Source organism: Clupea harengus, chromosome 7, assembly GCF_900700415.2.
Source record: "Clupea harengus chromosome 7, Ch_v2.0.2, whole genome shotgun sequence".
Lineage (NCBI taxonomy): Eukaryota > Metazoa > Chordata > Actinopteri > Clupeiformes > Clupeidae > Clupea > Clupea harengus.
This window is the reverse complement of record NC_045158.1, coordinates 21,442,618-21,457,420: the sequence shown is the minus strand read 5'-3', so window position 1 is coordinate 21,457,420 and position 14,803 is coordinate 21,442,618. Positions and strand designations below refer to the sequence as shown.

Below are 14,803 nucleotides of genomic sequence, written 5' to 3'. Positions count from 1 at the left end.
TATACACCACCACTACACCACACACCATCACTACACACTATACACCATCACTACACTACACACTACACCACCACTACACACTACACCAGCACTACACCACACACCATCACTACACACTACACACCATCACTACACACTACACACTACACACTACACACCATCACTACACACTACACACCATCACTACACACTACACACTACACCATCTTCCACCTCTTGAGGACATTTATAAAACACGCTGCCTCAGAAAAGCCCACAGTATCCTCAGAGACTCAACACACCCTGGTTACCACCTATTTGAACTGTTGCCCTCAGGGAGACGCTTTAGGACCATCATAGCAAAAACAGACAGGCTGAGAAACAGCTTCTATCCCAGAGCCATCATAGCACTTAACAATGCACAAAACTGACCTGTATTTGTCTCTCTGTTGTGTTATATGTCTTGTGTTTTTATAGTGTAAATATGTATATCTATCTATATTTTTATTGTTTTTGTGTCTGAGAGCTGCTACCTCAATTTCGTTGTACTTGTGCAATGACAAATAAATATATTCTATTCTATTCTATCACTACACACCATCACTACACACTATCACTACACACTACACTACACACCATCACAACACTACACACCATCACTACACCACACACCATCACTACACACCATCACAACACCATCACTACACACCATCACTACACCATCACTACACACCATCACTACACACTATCACTACACACTATCACTACACCATCACTACACTACACTATCCCTTAATGCCCAGGAGGAAAATGGACAGGGTTCACCAAGCAACAGACTGTTCATACACATTACAGTGTGAGCATTACATATACAAACAACTAAACAAACAGAAGAATGACCAGCTTTAGACACAGGTGGTATGGCCATCAACACTACATAACTATCCTCATGCATTGAAAAAGATCTCTATAGACAGTAAAACGAGGCAGTGACTTCCATAATTAGAATAAAAAATCAGTGACCCTTATCAGAATTAGTCAAAATCACCTAGCCAGGGTAAAACGTATCTGTCCTGGATCAAACTCACCTGTTCTGAGTAAAACGGCAGTGGCTCAAATTTGGCGTCTATCTTGAGGAAGGCAAGCTCCTGCTCCAGTGCGTAGTGCTTCTGACAGCCACGCGACAGCTCCACCGTCTTCTGCTTGAGCTGAGGGGACAGACACAAGCAGCGCCTCAGCATCAGCATCACTGCACTCTGAGCACAGGCGGTCTCTAAGTCACTAACACTTACTGACACGTCACTGACACAAACACCTGCTGTTCTATGAGGGCCTATTTCATGATATGGCCTCTCGTCCCATACTGTTTCATGCTATGGCCTCTCTCTCGTCCCATACTGTTTCATGCTATGGCCTCTTGTGGGTTTTAACACATAGACTGAAGACAGGTAAACATAGAGAGTGCCTGAGACAAATTAGAGTGAAGGCAAGCATGCACACACACACGCACGCACACACGTACGCACGCACGCACGCACGCACGCACGCACGCACGCAAGCAAGTGATTTTAGGAGTTTGAATACCTGACACCCAGACGAAGGAGGATTATGGGAGTTTGAGTACATCACACAGGTGAATTATGGAAGTTTGAGTACCTGACATACAGAATCCAGCAGAGTACCAAAAGCAGAAGGCTGATACGGAAGCAGAGGAAAGATGGAAAGAGAAAAGAGAAATCCAAAAAGTTGAAAAGAATAAAGACAACAAATAAAGAGTGATATAGACTGAAAAGCGCAAAAATCCCCCACAGAAAGAGAAGAACTCCTGAGACATGTCAGTTAATCTCAGACACAAAAACAGGACATTAGTGAGGACTGGCAGTGTACTTTTACCATTACCTGGAACTATGACAACTATGGTGAGGCAAAGTAACAAACCAAGTGAGCGTGAAATTACAGAAACCCAAACAGACATTAACCTGAGAGGAAGTATCAGGTATTGGGATCAGTATTAGTATCAGAAAGGTTACTCCAGGACAGAGAAATGGGCATGGGCATAATAGCTGAGTCATGAGTTTATGTCTCTGGTTTATGCGAGAATTCAGGAAACTATACTACTCTCAGCACACACACACACACACACACACACACACACACACACACACACACACAGAGTATGTCTGTCCTACCAGCTCAGTCTTGGAGTCCAGTTCTGTTTGAAGCTCTTCATGTTGCTGCTGCTGTTGCTGGCTGTGCTGCTGGAGGCTGTGGTACACCGCCTCCTGCTGGTGTAGCTGTGTTACTGCAGCCTCACGCTCCCTCTGCATCTTCTCCACCTCCTCAATCCGCTGCTCCAGCTCCTGCTCCAGACGTGCTACCTCTTCTACACACAAACACACACCCACAAACACAGGCTTTTAATGTGTGTGTATCTGTGCGTGAGTGTGTCTTTGTGCGTGTGTCTTAATGTGGTTATTAGTGTGTGTCAGTATATTTATGTGTAAGGGAGTGCACCTCCTCTCTCTCCTGCTGGCTCACAGGCTGTGTGTGTGTGTGTGTGTGTGTGTGTGTGTATGTGTTCATCTGTACACCCATAAGGAAGCGCTGGTGAGCCTCCTCTCTCTCCTGCTGGCTCACAGACTGTGTGTGTGTGTGTGTGTGTGTGTGTGTGTGTGTGTTCGTGTTCATCTGCACACCCATATGGAAGCGCTGGTGAGCCTCTTCTCTCTCCTGCTGGCTCACAGACTGTGTGTCCAGCAGCTGTAGCGCCCTCAGGTGGTAGATGAGGAGAGGGCGGTGGTGAGGCCGCTGGCTCAAAGGGTTCCCACACACCCTCAGCTGGGTTAGACTCACCAGGGACTTTAGCCTACACAACTCATGCAGCTTAAACACACACAAACATACACACAAACACATACACAGATCAGCCAAGCACAAACACATACAAACGCACACAAACCTAATACACTTCGTACCACACACACACAGACACACACACACACACACACACACACACACGCACACACACACAGGCCCTGATGCATATGCATACTCAACATATTCAAGTAGCATAGTCCACATCCATTTAATACTACAGGAGGTGTGTACCAAACAAAGGCAGCTCACCGAGGAGATGCTGTTGTCCTGCAGATTGAGTGTTGTGAGGGAGCGCAGTCTCTTGGACAGCCACAAGGGGACACTCTCGATCAGGTTATAGGACAGATTGAGCAGCTGGAGACTCCCCATGTGCTGAAGGCCCTCCAGCTTACTGCAGTAGAAAAAATACAGTTGGTCATTTTGCCAGACATTAGCTCCACTTACACCACAGGTATGGGATATATTCTATTAGTATGTGCACTCCCTAGGAATCAGTCTCTGTACCGTATTCTGTTGTGGAACAGTGAGCTCTACCGTATTCTGTTGTGGAACAGTGAGCTCTACCGTATTCTGTTGTGGAACAGTGAGCTGTACTGTATTCTGTTCTTGGACAGTGAGCTCTACCGTATTCTGTTCTGGGACAGGGGTGAATGAGCTCTACCGTATTCTGTTGTGGGACAGTGAGATGTACCGTATTCTGTTCTGGGACAAAGATGAATGAGCTCTACCGTATTCTGGTTTGGAGAGGGGCATACCGTATTCTGTTGTGGGACAGGTCCAGCTCCCTAAGTCTATTCAGCCTGTCCAGTTTCTCCATCTTCTGGATGATGTTGTGACTAAGATTAAGCAGCTGCAGTTTCTCACACCTCTCCAGATTCTCAATCCACTGCAAGAGAAAAAACACACACGTAAACACATACACATGCAAGCATGCCCCCACACAGACATGTTCACACACACAAATGCAAACATGCCCATTGTTACGACCGGCTCGTGGGGTCGCAACATGAAACGGTAGAGACAGACAACGTGGCGGATTGTAATAAAAGACTATTTATTTACTACAAAAGGTTGATGCAAAGGAGAAAGTCTAGGGGTTTCCAAAGATGCGTGGATGCGTGAAGTGGGTATGTACGTGAGTAGAAGCGTTTGTCAAAAGTGTGTGTGAGAGTAGCGGAAGCTGAGAAGGGCCCTCCATCAGACGTAGCAGTGCTTTTATATCCACATCTACAACCAGGTGTGGATAATCACTGCTCATCATGCTGGTTGTAGGTCCACAGCCTGCTGCCTCCATATGGCCAGTCTAGGGACTGCAGGCAGGGTGTGCAGGGGCACAGGGGGTCGTAACACCCATACACACAGACATGTTCACACACACAAATGCAATATGAGAAGCACCCATATTGGGTTAAGCACAATAGTCATAATTCCAGGGATCTCACCTTAATCTTTTTGTCATGTTTGGTCCCACAAAGGTTGAGGGTCTGGACAGAGGGGAGGTCATCTTGTTTAGTTACCCTCTTTATCAGGTCCTCAGTGATGTAGCGTACACCATGTACCTTCCCTTCATCTACATACAAACACCAGACGTCAGTACAAACCATAAAATATAATACTATAACAATATATAAAACCTGGCATGCAGTGATTCTATAGAGACCTTGACAGTAATTTCTGAGATCCTCAGTGATGTAGCGTACACCATGTACCTTCCCTTCATCTACATACAAACACCAGACATCAGTACAAACCATAAAATATAATACTATAACAATTTTTAAATCTGGCATGCAGAGATTCTATAGAGACCTTGAGAGTGATTTCCATCATCGCTGAGTGTTGCATTGAGGAGAGGGTGCTCTCTCTCTCCTGTCAGGTTCGGCAGACTGGGGGACCCCAGTATGTGAGCGGGGGGAAGGCTCCCTCCTCTTCGAGATGACAGCTTCACAGGTAGCTTTGATGGTTTCATGTTGCATTTTCACCTTGCCACCCCAAAGAAGAAGACAAAATATGGAAATAACTTTCTCTAATGTGCGTCCTTCTCTATTGAAACCTCTGCTTCAACTGGTCCAAATGGGTATGGGTATAAGGTTTCATTAAAATCGACATGTGAACAACTCCTTCGTGGTGGTTCAGTCCATTTAAATTAGTGGCGGACACAACGTATCCCGCATACATACAAGTTGCGTATCTATAACATTAGTCAAATCAAAGTGGGGCACATTTTTTACACCACATTCAGCTTGAATCCTGATTTCCCTGTTACTACCTTTTGCGCTGGAAGACCTAGTTAAGTAATGAGTAACATTAACAACAACGTAGATAGCAATGGTTTGGCTAATTGGCTTTAGGAATTAGCTAACAGGAACAACTGAGTAGCAAGCAAGGAAATGTATTGACTATACAGACCGTTTGACTATGCAGACAGTTTTCTAGCCGTGCTAATTGACAATCAAGGTGTCGTCAATCGTTACACTGGTTGCTACTGTTAGAAACATGTTGTTATTAGTTAGTCCAAGTTAAGAATTTGTTTTTGTTATCGAGCTATGGCTAATTCGTGTAGCATATGTGCTCCGCAAACGGTAGCTCATCATCATAGGTTGCTAGCGACAGTTAACGTCAAACTTTAGACCTTTAACTAATACTAACATTCAAAATGACATTCCAGCAATTGTGATCTTTTACACATTATGTTGTGCCCTTTATTATTCCGTGGGTACTTTATTATACTCACAGTAAGAGAGAAAAATGTCTCAGAAACGCATGACCAACATGTATGGTTTCCATAGTAACCCATTAAACACAAAAGGAGAAGTCAGTAACATATCGCTACGATACTATCCTTTTCAATTCTCTCCGACACACTACAACGTTTTGAAAGAGTTTCACTCCAACTTACATTCGTTTCTTAAGTTAGACCAAAAACTGAAGATTAAGTCTCGGCCAGAAACATTTTTGTTGTCTAGTGAAGGAGCACAGTCCTGCTGATTCTGTTCGCGGTCATGTTTGAACCATGTGACTTCAGAAGGGGTGTTCATTCCGCTCATACGCTGTAGCTGAGCAACACGTTTTGATGTACATGCGGTACTTTAAAAGGTTGTTGCTTTCTCATTTTGTAATTGTTCACAGGATGTTTGAAATAAATTCTCACTTTGAAAGGTAAAGACGTCTTTCATCTGTGCCAGCAGGTCAGACATCCTTTAGTTCTGTTTAGAATGAACACACCGAAGTGCCAATGAAACCATCCAGTGTTCACCACTTGGTTTTCCTGCATATTATCTGACAGTGTGCTACTTACGATTTCAGACTGCTGGATATCCTATCTTGCCTATTAGTCCAGGCAAAATAGCGTTTTACGACAGACTAATTGTAAAATATTTTTTTTCAGCATAGATCATTTCTATGAGGTGTCCAGAACAACATACTAAAAGTCCTAAGAAATCCTAGTTGAGGAAATATGTTTAATTCTCATCAATCTGAGATGTGTGCTAATAATGCATGGCAAAAATACACCTCAAAAATAAAAAAAATTCCTTTACTCCTATCAAAATGAAACTTTACACAATGAAAGGACCCATGAAAAGTAAAACATTTTGTATTAAACATTTCTTTTGAAATTAATTTGAATATGCACATGAGCTCCACACTTATTGAATATTGGTATGGTGTTTCTGCCTATGCAATTAGGACATATTCAATAAGTGTGACGCTCATGTGCATATTTAAATTCATTTCAAAAGAAACTTGTAATACAGAAAAAGTTACTTTTCATGTATACTTTTACTATGTTACGTTTTATTGTGGTAGGAGTAAAGGAAAAAATTAAGCCTATTTGGGTGTATTTTGGGCATATTCGATTAGTGTATAGCTCATTTGCATATTAAAATTCATTTTCAAAGAAACTTGTAATACAAAATGTTTTACTTTTCATGGGTACTTTCATTGTGTAAAGTTTTCTTTTGATAGGAGAAAAGGAAAAAATTACATTTTTGAGGTGTATTTTTGCCATGCATTATTAGCACACATCTCAGATTGATGAGAATTAAACATATTTCCTCAACTAGGATTTCTTAGGACTTTTAGTATGTTGTTCTGGACACCTCATAGAAATGATCTATGCTGAAAAAAAATATTTTACAATTAATTCTATTTTTGGCTCCAAAATGGGTTAATTTGCCTGGCCTATATAGGCTGTGGGTTAGTTGATGACTATATACCGGCTAATCGCTTGCTGTTGAACAACATAAGTACAGTGGAACAGACTGGACGGTTTAACTCCAGTCGAGAGTGCAACAATGTTTTGGTAAATGTCATTTTTAGCTTCCTCTACGCTGTGATAAATAGTCCAATTGAGATTTCTATTTTAATGTTGCCAGTAGCACTATGCAGTCCCACCCTAATGTCTTCACACTACAATGCAGAGTAATTCTCAGACACTCAGTAAAGTGCAGTTACTTTCTGCTTGATGGAAAAACATATGCCAGTGCGCCAGGCAGAAAATTCACACCTAACCGATTTAGTGAACTTATTTTGTTTAATTTGTAGAGTTAGAAATAAAACGAGATATAGAAATAGACGAGAATAGAGAAGGAGAAAAGGAGCGAGAGCAAGATGGAACTGGTGACAAAATAAAAAAAGTAGTTCTGGCCAGAAACGCTATGTGTAGTTCATTAAAAAATGATGTGTATTTGTGCAAAGAGAGAGAGAGGAGAATGGAGATAGAGGGAGTGCAAAGAGGGCAAGAGCAGCATAAAGAAAGAGAAGACATGCAGATAGTGCAAGACCTGGAAGAAGCAGGTGAGGAAAATACTTAATACAGTAGATTACAGCAAACCTTCACTAAAGACAGCACATTATACCTAGTCAGGTCACTATAAAGCAACAGCATAAAGACACTGAGATATGCATGTGAACTCTTTTCGGTTGCTGTCCTTAATGCTGACATGTGTCCTATCGTGAGTATGGAGGGGGGTGGGTCTGGTATGCCAGACACCACTGTTGAGACTTCTGGAGGTGTTGTGCGCCTAATTCAACAAAACACTGATGAAGGAAGGTCCCCACTTGACTAGTGAAATCTTCACTAGGGCATCTTTGTTGTTGTTGATGTTGTTGTTAAGTATTTTATGTAAGTAACAGTTTGACATCTACTCTTCCCAGCCTGGACAAAGACACCACCCTCTCCCACAGAATTATTCCAGACAGCCCTCTCCCCCCCATCACACCTCTCTCCATTCAGGAGAGGGATGTCAACAAGCTCCTAAAAAGACAGAACCCCCGCAAAGCAGCTGGACCAGATGCTGTCTCTCCCTCCACACTAAGGTACTGTGCGGACCAGCTGTCTCCACACTAAGGTACTGTGCAGTCCCTGCCTGCTTTAAAACCTCCACCATCATCCCCGTTCCCAAAAAGCAGAGGATCACAGGCCTTAATGACTATAGACCAGTCGCCCTGACCTCTGTGGTAATGAAGACCAGCTGAACGCCTGTAAAACAGTAGAGATGGTAGCAGACTTCAGGAGGAGCCCACCCCCAACCATCCCCCTCATCATGTGTGACTCCCCAGTTAACACTGTGGAGTCTTTCAGATTCCTGGGAACAATTATGGCACAGGACCTTAGGTGGGCGGAGAACATCACCTCCACAATCAAGAAGGCCCAGCAAAGGATGTTCTTCCTTCTGCAGCTAAAAAAATTCAACATGCCGGAGAAAGTGATCGTCGAGCTCTACACAGCCATCATTGAGTCAATCCTCACCTCATCAATTATCATCTGGTTTGCTTCCTCTACTGCAAAGGACAAAGGCAGACTGCAGCGGATCATTCGGTCAGCCGAGAAGGTCATCGGCTGCGACCTGCCGTCTCTCCTAGACCTGCAAGAGAGCATGCAAGATCATCGCTGAACCTTCCCATCCCGGTCACCGCCTATTTCAGAGACTCCCATCTGGCAGAAGGTTCCGGGCTATAAAGACCAAAACCTCGCGCCACCTGAACAATTTTTTCCCTACGGCAGTGGTGCTCACAAACAAGCCCCCTGCATCACACCGACTCTGGGTTTGCCAATTCCAATTCACAATTATTTATTATTATTTAATATTCTATCTTGTAAAACATTTGTCTTTTATTCTTGTTTTTGCTATTTTGTTGTTATGTTATGTGTTTTATGTCCTTTGCACCAACCACCAAGATAATTTCCTGTATATGTAAATACACTTGGCCATTAAAAGAATTCTGATTCTGATTCTGATTCTGATGGTTTTAGTGCACCCTGTTGTTATAATACTTAGGCTAGGCTAAGTACTTGCATATGGCGGTAAGAGGTTTGGGGGCTGTGGGAAGTCCCTAACCAATAGTATAGTAAAGGAATTTAACTCTTCCTGTGTATAACTAAAGTTAAAATCAAACATCTTGATATATAATTTATATACGCACATTTCAGACCCATGAGAAAGTTTAAAACATATTTGCAAGCTTACTTTGGAAGCACTTTCAGAAAATGTATAAAGCTAACATGAGAATTAGCATCTCTCCAGAAGCGTTGTCATTGTTCAAGCTAAGGATAAGACACCCACACAGGTTAAGACACCAACACAGGATAAGACACCAACACAGTATTAATGGGCTATTTTTTTATTGCTCTCACCAATTCATGACCAATGTTTAATAATGCTTTAAAGATCACACATAGCTAAATGTAACACTGACATCACTAGATCAGGCAAGATCCTTTGTTATTTCAAGCTCTCAAATTTCATCTTTAACTTTCCTCTAAAGTCAGACACTGGGCAGAGAAATCTAAATTCAAATGTAAAATCAGCTTTGAAATGAAAATGATTACAGGTAAGATCCTGACCACATCTACAGTCATACTATGTTAGTCTCTCTTCATTTTTCTTTTATAGCATAGCCCTAGAAAATATTTGCAAGAAGAAAACATAATCAGCAGGGCAAAGGACAAAGCAGCAACCAAAACCACAACTACATCTACTATTGGGTAGGAGTACAGGACATCTACTGAGGGGTGTATTAGAAAATATGCAAATTGCGAGTGTTATTGTGTAAAGCACATCATGTGAAGTTGAGGAGAACTGGGGTGATTGTTTTTTCTGTCCTTGAGAATATTGTGTGCTGGAACAGTGATACTCCCTGTTCTTCTTATCTCTGGAGACACTACCTGTAAGAGATTTCAACCGATTCTCACAGACTGCTTGCTGTTCACTCTGTGTGTTTCTGATCCTTCTGCAGAAGACTAATACACTTTATACTTATCTCTTATTATAAGACTGATGAGACTGGTTATTATCAGATTTCCATCACAGGGGAGTACCAGGACATCTATTGAGGGGAGTACAGGACATCTACTGAGGGGTAAGAGTACAGGACATCTACTGAGTACCACATCTACTGAGGGGAGTACAGGACATCTACTGAGGGGTAGGAGTACAGGACATCTACTGAGTACCACATCTACTGAGGGGAGTACAGGACATCTACTGAGGGGTAAGAGTACAGGACATCTACTGAGTACCACATCTACTGAGGGGAGTACAGGACATCTATTGAGGGTAGGAGTACTAGGATAAGACTCTAAAAATGTTAAAGATCTTTAACATATAACAATGCATTAGCATGAGGTTACTCATGTTTTATTTTTCTTCTCAAACAAACCCTGCAGCAAAAGACTTTGATGCCATAAACCACAATGTACATGAAGCTGAGTGTTACAACAAGTAAGAACAGTACTACATCCACTGAGTGGTAGGCGTACCAGGGCATCTTGTAGGATTCTGTGCGCAGGTGAGCAGCACCTTTGTGTCTCATTACAAACTCAATCCAGAAGAGGGCTCGGTCCAGGGGCTTCATTGGCTGGTCCCTGTGCAGCCTGGAGAGCCTCTGCATGTTCTCCCTGTAGGACGGCTCATGGAGCACTTCCTGTAAGCCCTGGAGGAAGGTGTTTTTATTGATGGCGGCAATGGAGAAAACCTTCGCTCCTCCTCTCTCCTTCAGTCGAAACAGATTGTCATACTGGTCAAAAAACACAGGAATTCCCACAACTGGAACACCATGATAGATGGCCTCTTGAAGTCCATTAGTTCCACCATGGGCTACAAAGGCTCTGATTTTAGGGTGTCCTAGTAGGTCATTTTGGGGCATCCACTTTACTAAGAGGGTATTGTTGCCCAGGGTGGAGGGTCTTTCCCCAACATGCCGCCAAATGACTTTCTGAGGCAACTCAGCAAAAGCTGCTGCTATGTCCTTTGCAATGTCGCCTGAAATGGCACTCACTAACGTCCCCAAAGACATGAGGATGACCCCATGGTCTCCAGAGCTCTGTACAAAGTCCTCCAGGTCTTGAGGAAGGGGCTTTGCTGGCTTACACTGGAACCCACCAATGTAAACAATGTTAGGCATAGTGGGACGTGGGAACTCAAACACAAAGTCGACCCTCATCAGCCAGAGATCAGCTGCTTTCACAATCTGACTATAGTCTACTTCATGTTCAAAGTACTTATCACAGATTGCCTGGTATTGTGCATGGATCAAGAACCTCAACTGAAACTGCATAAGGAGGTAGAAAAGCATATTTTTCACCCTTTGTAAGAAGGTCATTTTGTCAGACAGGCCTGATCCTGTGACTGGTATGTATGATACTGGTGAAGGTGCGAGAGAAAAGTGGCCTTCAGTGGAGGTCAACCACCGCGCATTGTGGACTAAGGGCAGCTTCAGGTAGTGAGCCAGGAGGATGCCCTCGGCAGATGAGGGGTCCGTGAGAACCAGGTCAAACTGACTCTCATTCAGGTGCCGCATTAGCGCTCTGTCCTCAAACATCGAGGCTGCCATGTGACAGGAGATGTCATGGAGTCTGTATAGGGCCAAGCTAAACAGTAACTGGAAATGAATAAAATCAATGAAGGACCTACTTCCCCTCTCAATTTCCATAATTTGCACAAGGAACGGTTTGACAAATTCCTCATTGAACCCCTTGTCGACAGACACCGTGACTGAGTCGTAGTAGGGAGAGTCCGCTTTGATGTACCAGCTCTTGGTGGACCGTACCATTGTGATGGAGTGTCCCTGGTTGTGTAGAGCTCCGATGAGGATCTCCATGTTCACCCAGTGGCTCCCTTCTATTGGGACCAACAGTATCTTCCCTCCATGGCAGGCAGGACAGGAAATCACAAGGAGACTCAGGAAGTAGACAGGTGATAGGAGAACAGGAAGAAGCCAGGGTGCCATTCTGTCCTACAGTGAAAAGAGAAGGATGGTATGGAACACAAAAGAAAGAATAGTAAGTTATAAAATACAGGTATTGCATTCATTAAATTATATAAATGAGCACATTTTATAATAAATATATTCAAAGGAAAACACTGTCTTTTTTGTCAAAGGCATTGCATTTTTCAATTGCCTGTGTTATAATCACATCTGTCTAGAGAGTGAGTAGCTCTCTCAGTGTGTTCTCAGTGTATGGCCTGGGGTAGCCCAGAGTTGTGAGAGTGGTTAGGTTGCACTGCAGGTTGGGGCAAATGACATCATCATCACACAGGTACAGGCTAATGGAGTTTTTTTTTTATAGACATCATTAGATCACATGGTGACAACTGTTTAATAAGTTCTCAAGGCCGGTGTGTGACTGATAGGGGATTTCCACTCAGTTCACGTAGCTCAGGCAGTCTTACACTTCACACAGCCACGGTCACAGTTGTAACTAGTGTTTTAACTCCCTTTTGTGCCCCCCCCCCCCCCCCCCCCCGCTCCCCTTAAACATCTTTTCCAAAACAAGGTCAGTTTCTGAACAAAATGTGCCCTCACACACCTTAGTTATTGATTAAGCATCACTAGATTACAAGAGTCAAACTACTAATATCTAAGAGAAGAAGACAGAATGAAGCAGTACGAGTCCTCACTAAAACAAGACGGAGGTCGTCACGCTCATCACACCAGTCTTAAAACCACTGCACTGGTTACCTGTTAGTTTAAGAATAGATTTCAAGATTATTTTACTAGTCTATAAATCACTCCATAGTCATGCACCTGGATATATGTCAGACATGCTCTAAGGTACACACCCAGTAGATCCCTGAGGTCTTCTGGCACTGAACCCCTAACAGTTCCAAAAGCCAGGACAAAGAGACATGGAGAGGCAGCTTCTATGCTCCCAGCCTTTGGAATATTCTGCCAGAATACCCAAGACTGACTGAAACGGTGGAAACCTTTAAACGTGCACTTAAGACAGAAAATTATATATGTATTATTTTGTACATATAATGGCTGTCAGAATTATGGAAATGGTATTTGAATAGGTTAAGTCATAATAATCAAAACTAGGAAATAAAACAGATTATAATGCACCAGAAAACTTAATCAAAGAAGGTGTTCAGTTATAACCTCTGAAAACAAAAATGGTTTTAATGTATGTCAAATAAGGATAGAACTTAATAGTAAAATGAAAAACAAAAAGGAAAATAAATAATTAACTAGAAACAAATCACAACAGTGATCAAATGCTGATGATCCAATCAAGACCAAAACACAAATACAGCAGAAAGTTATTAAATTGAAACAAGATCAGTAACAATATTGATCATACTAAATTTGGGTACATGGCTAATATATATTACTGATATCAATAACACTCACGGTGACCTTGAGTCTTGACATTGTACTGATCTGACAGCAGAGGAACGCTTAAGAGGGGAAAATGGAACAGCTTTTCTTTTCATACTATTGTACCCTTAGTAATTGTTTTACTCCACATAGGAAAAGGGCACTTTAATATAGTTTTTTGGGCTCACATAAGTCCCTAGTCTAGTGTGCACTAAAGACGTGATACATGAAAAAAAAATTGAGAAAAAAGACCTCCACTTACGTGCACTCTATGGGCAGCCAGGAATTTACCCGTCCAAAATCTGCAGGTAATCTGGAAGTAAAGAAACTCCCAACTGCTCTACCCATGACCTTGTACCTGTGGTTTATATGCCTCTGGCAGTGGTGGACGAAGTACACTAACTACGTACTTAAGTAAAAGTATAGATACCTGGTGTAAAATATTACTCCAGTAAAAGTGGAAGTATGCACTTTGAATTTCTACTTAAGTAGAAGTATAAAAGTATTTGCCTTCATATATACTTAAGTATTAAAAGTAAAAGTACTTTGATGAATTATGGTTCTAATGGCCTTTAATCATTTTCACATCAAAGCTCCGGCTCAATCAACTGATATAAGGTAAAAATACTAATGCCACTCTTTAAATAGTGTGTTACATTTGTCTATTAAAAAGAGTAAAAGCACAAAACATTGAAAGCTATCTATTGTCATTAGGTAAGACCAAGTGGTTATGAAATAACAGCACTAGAGAACAATTATTTCATTTTACATTTATTTGTAACTTAGTTGCACATTTAATTGTGGCGCTATTGGGATCAACCCAGTGGGCAGTAACTCCAAGAAAACCCCTTCGCCTTGCACTCCAACAATCTGTTGTCGTAGCAATGAAATCGACTGTGGACATAGCTTCTTTGATGTTCCTCTTCATCTCAATTGCATCCTCATCTATCTTATGTCACAAGGTGGTCCTTGACATCAGAGAGGCATTGGGCTGAAGATCTTGCAAGAGATCTTGACATGATGGCTGCTCCACCACACTAAAGAGCTGGAGACTCTGGATTACAGAATTCAAAACGGCATGATCAACATTTCTTTGAGAAACTATCTTTGTTTCACCTAACTTTAACTGCCTGAAAGTTGAAGGAGCGTCTTCGTTCTTTGCTTTTCTTTTGCGTGGGGCTGTCAAAACGTCATACCTATCCACGTGACTTGCATGCTTTCTATGAAAAAAAAAAATCCAACCATTAACAACATGTCCACATAGGCTAGGCTACTAATACTCTCATTAATAAATTAAATACACATTTTGGCATGTCCTAGATCTAGGCTACACAGTATGTTGATA

General features: G+C 42.2%; 3 protein-coding genes across 4 annotated transcripts in view; all 3 read right to left on the bottom strand.

Annotated features, from left to right (window-relative positions):
* The window catches only part of LOC105892620 (centriolin-like), a 23,921-nt gene extending 23,267 nt beyond the window's left edge, over positions 1-654 (bottom strand). The window contains exon 1 of the mRNA XM_031570831.2: positions 634-654. Within this exon, the coding sequence (XP_031426691.2) occupies positions 634-654 (21 nt within the window). The remainder of the gene's footprint in view (positions 1-633) is intronic.
* A 72-nt stretch (positions 655-726) lies between these two features.
* On the bottom strand, positions 727-5,897 carry LOC105892619 (centriolin-like). 2 transcript variants are annotated; one of them, XM_031570006.2, is made up of 10 exons: positions 5,756-5,897; positions 4,666-4,838; positions 4,517-4,576; positions 4,299-4,426; positions 3,612-3,742; positions 3,106-3,247; positions 2,676-2,862; positions 2,169-2,362; positions 1,636-1,674; positions 727-1,187 (listed from the first exon to the last, which is right to left on the bottom strand). In XM_031570006.2, exons 2-10 carry the CDS (start codon positions 4,823-4,825, stop codon positions 1,014-1,016), a joined length of 1,215 nt encoding a protein of 404 aa, XP_031425866.1. In that variant the 5' UTR covers positions 4,826-4,838; positions 5,756-5,897; the 3' UTR covers positions 727-1,013. The 2 variants fall into 2 exon arrangements, with proteins under 2 accessions (XP_031425866.1, XP_042564083.1); XM_042708149.1 differs by lacking the exon at positions 1,636-1,674 and having other exon boundaries at positions 728-1,187; positions 5,756-5,896.
* A 3,567-nt stretch (positions 5,898-9,464) lies between these two features.
* On the bottom strand, positions 9,465-13,832 carry LOC116221121 (UDP-glucuronosyltransferase 2B13-like). The gene is made up of 2 exons (XM_031570830.2): positions 13,721-13,832; positions 9,465-12,093 (listed from the first exon to the last, which is right to left on the bottom strand). Exon 2 carries the CDS (start codon positions 12,085-12,087, stop codon positions 10,486-10,488), a length of 1,602 nt encoding a protein of 533 aa, XP_031426690.1. The 5' UTR covers positions 12,088-12,093; positions 13,721-13,832; the 3' UTR covers positions 9,465-10,485.
* Positions 13,833-14,803: the final 971 nt, after the last annotated feature.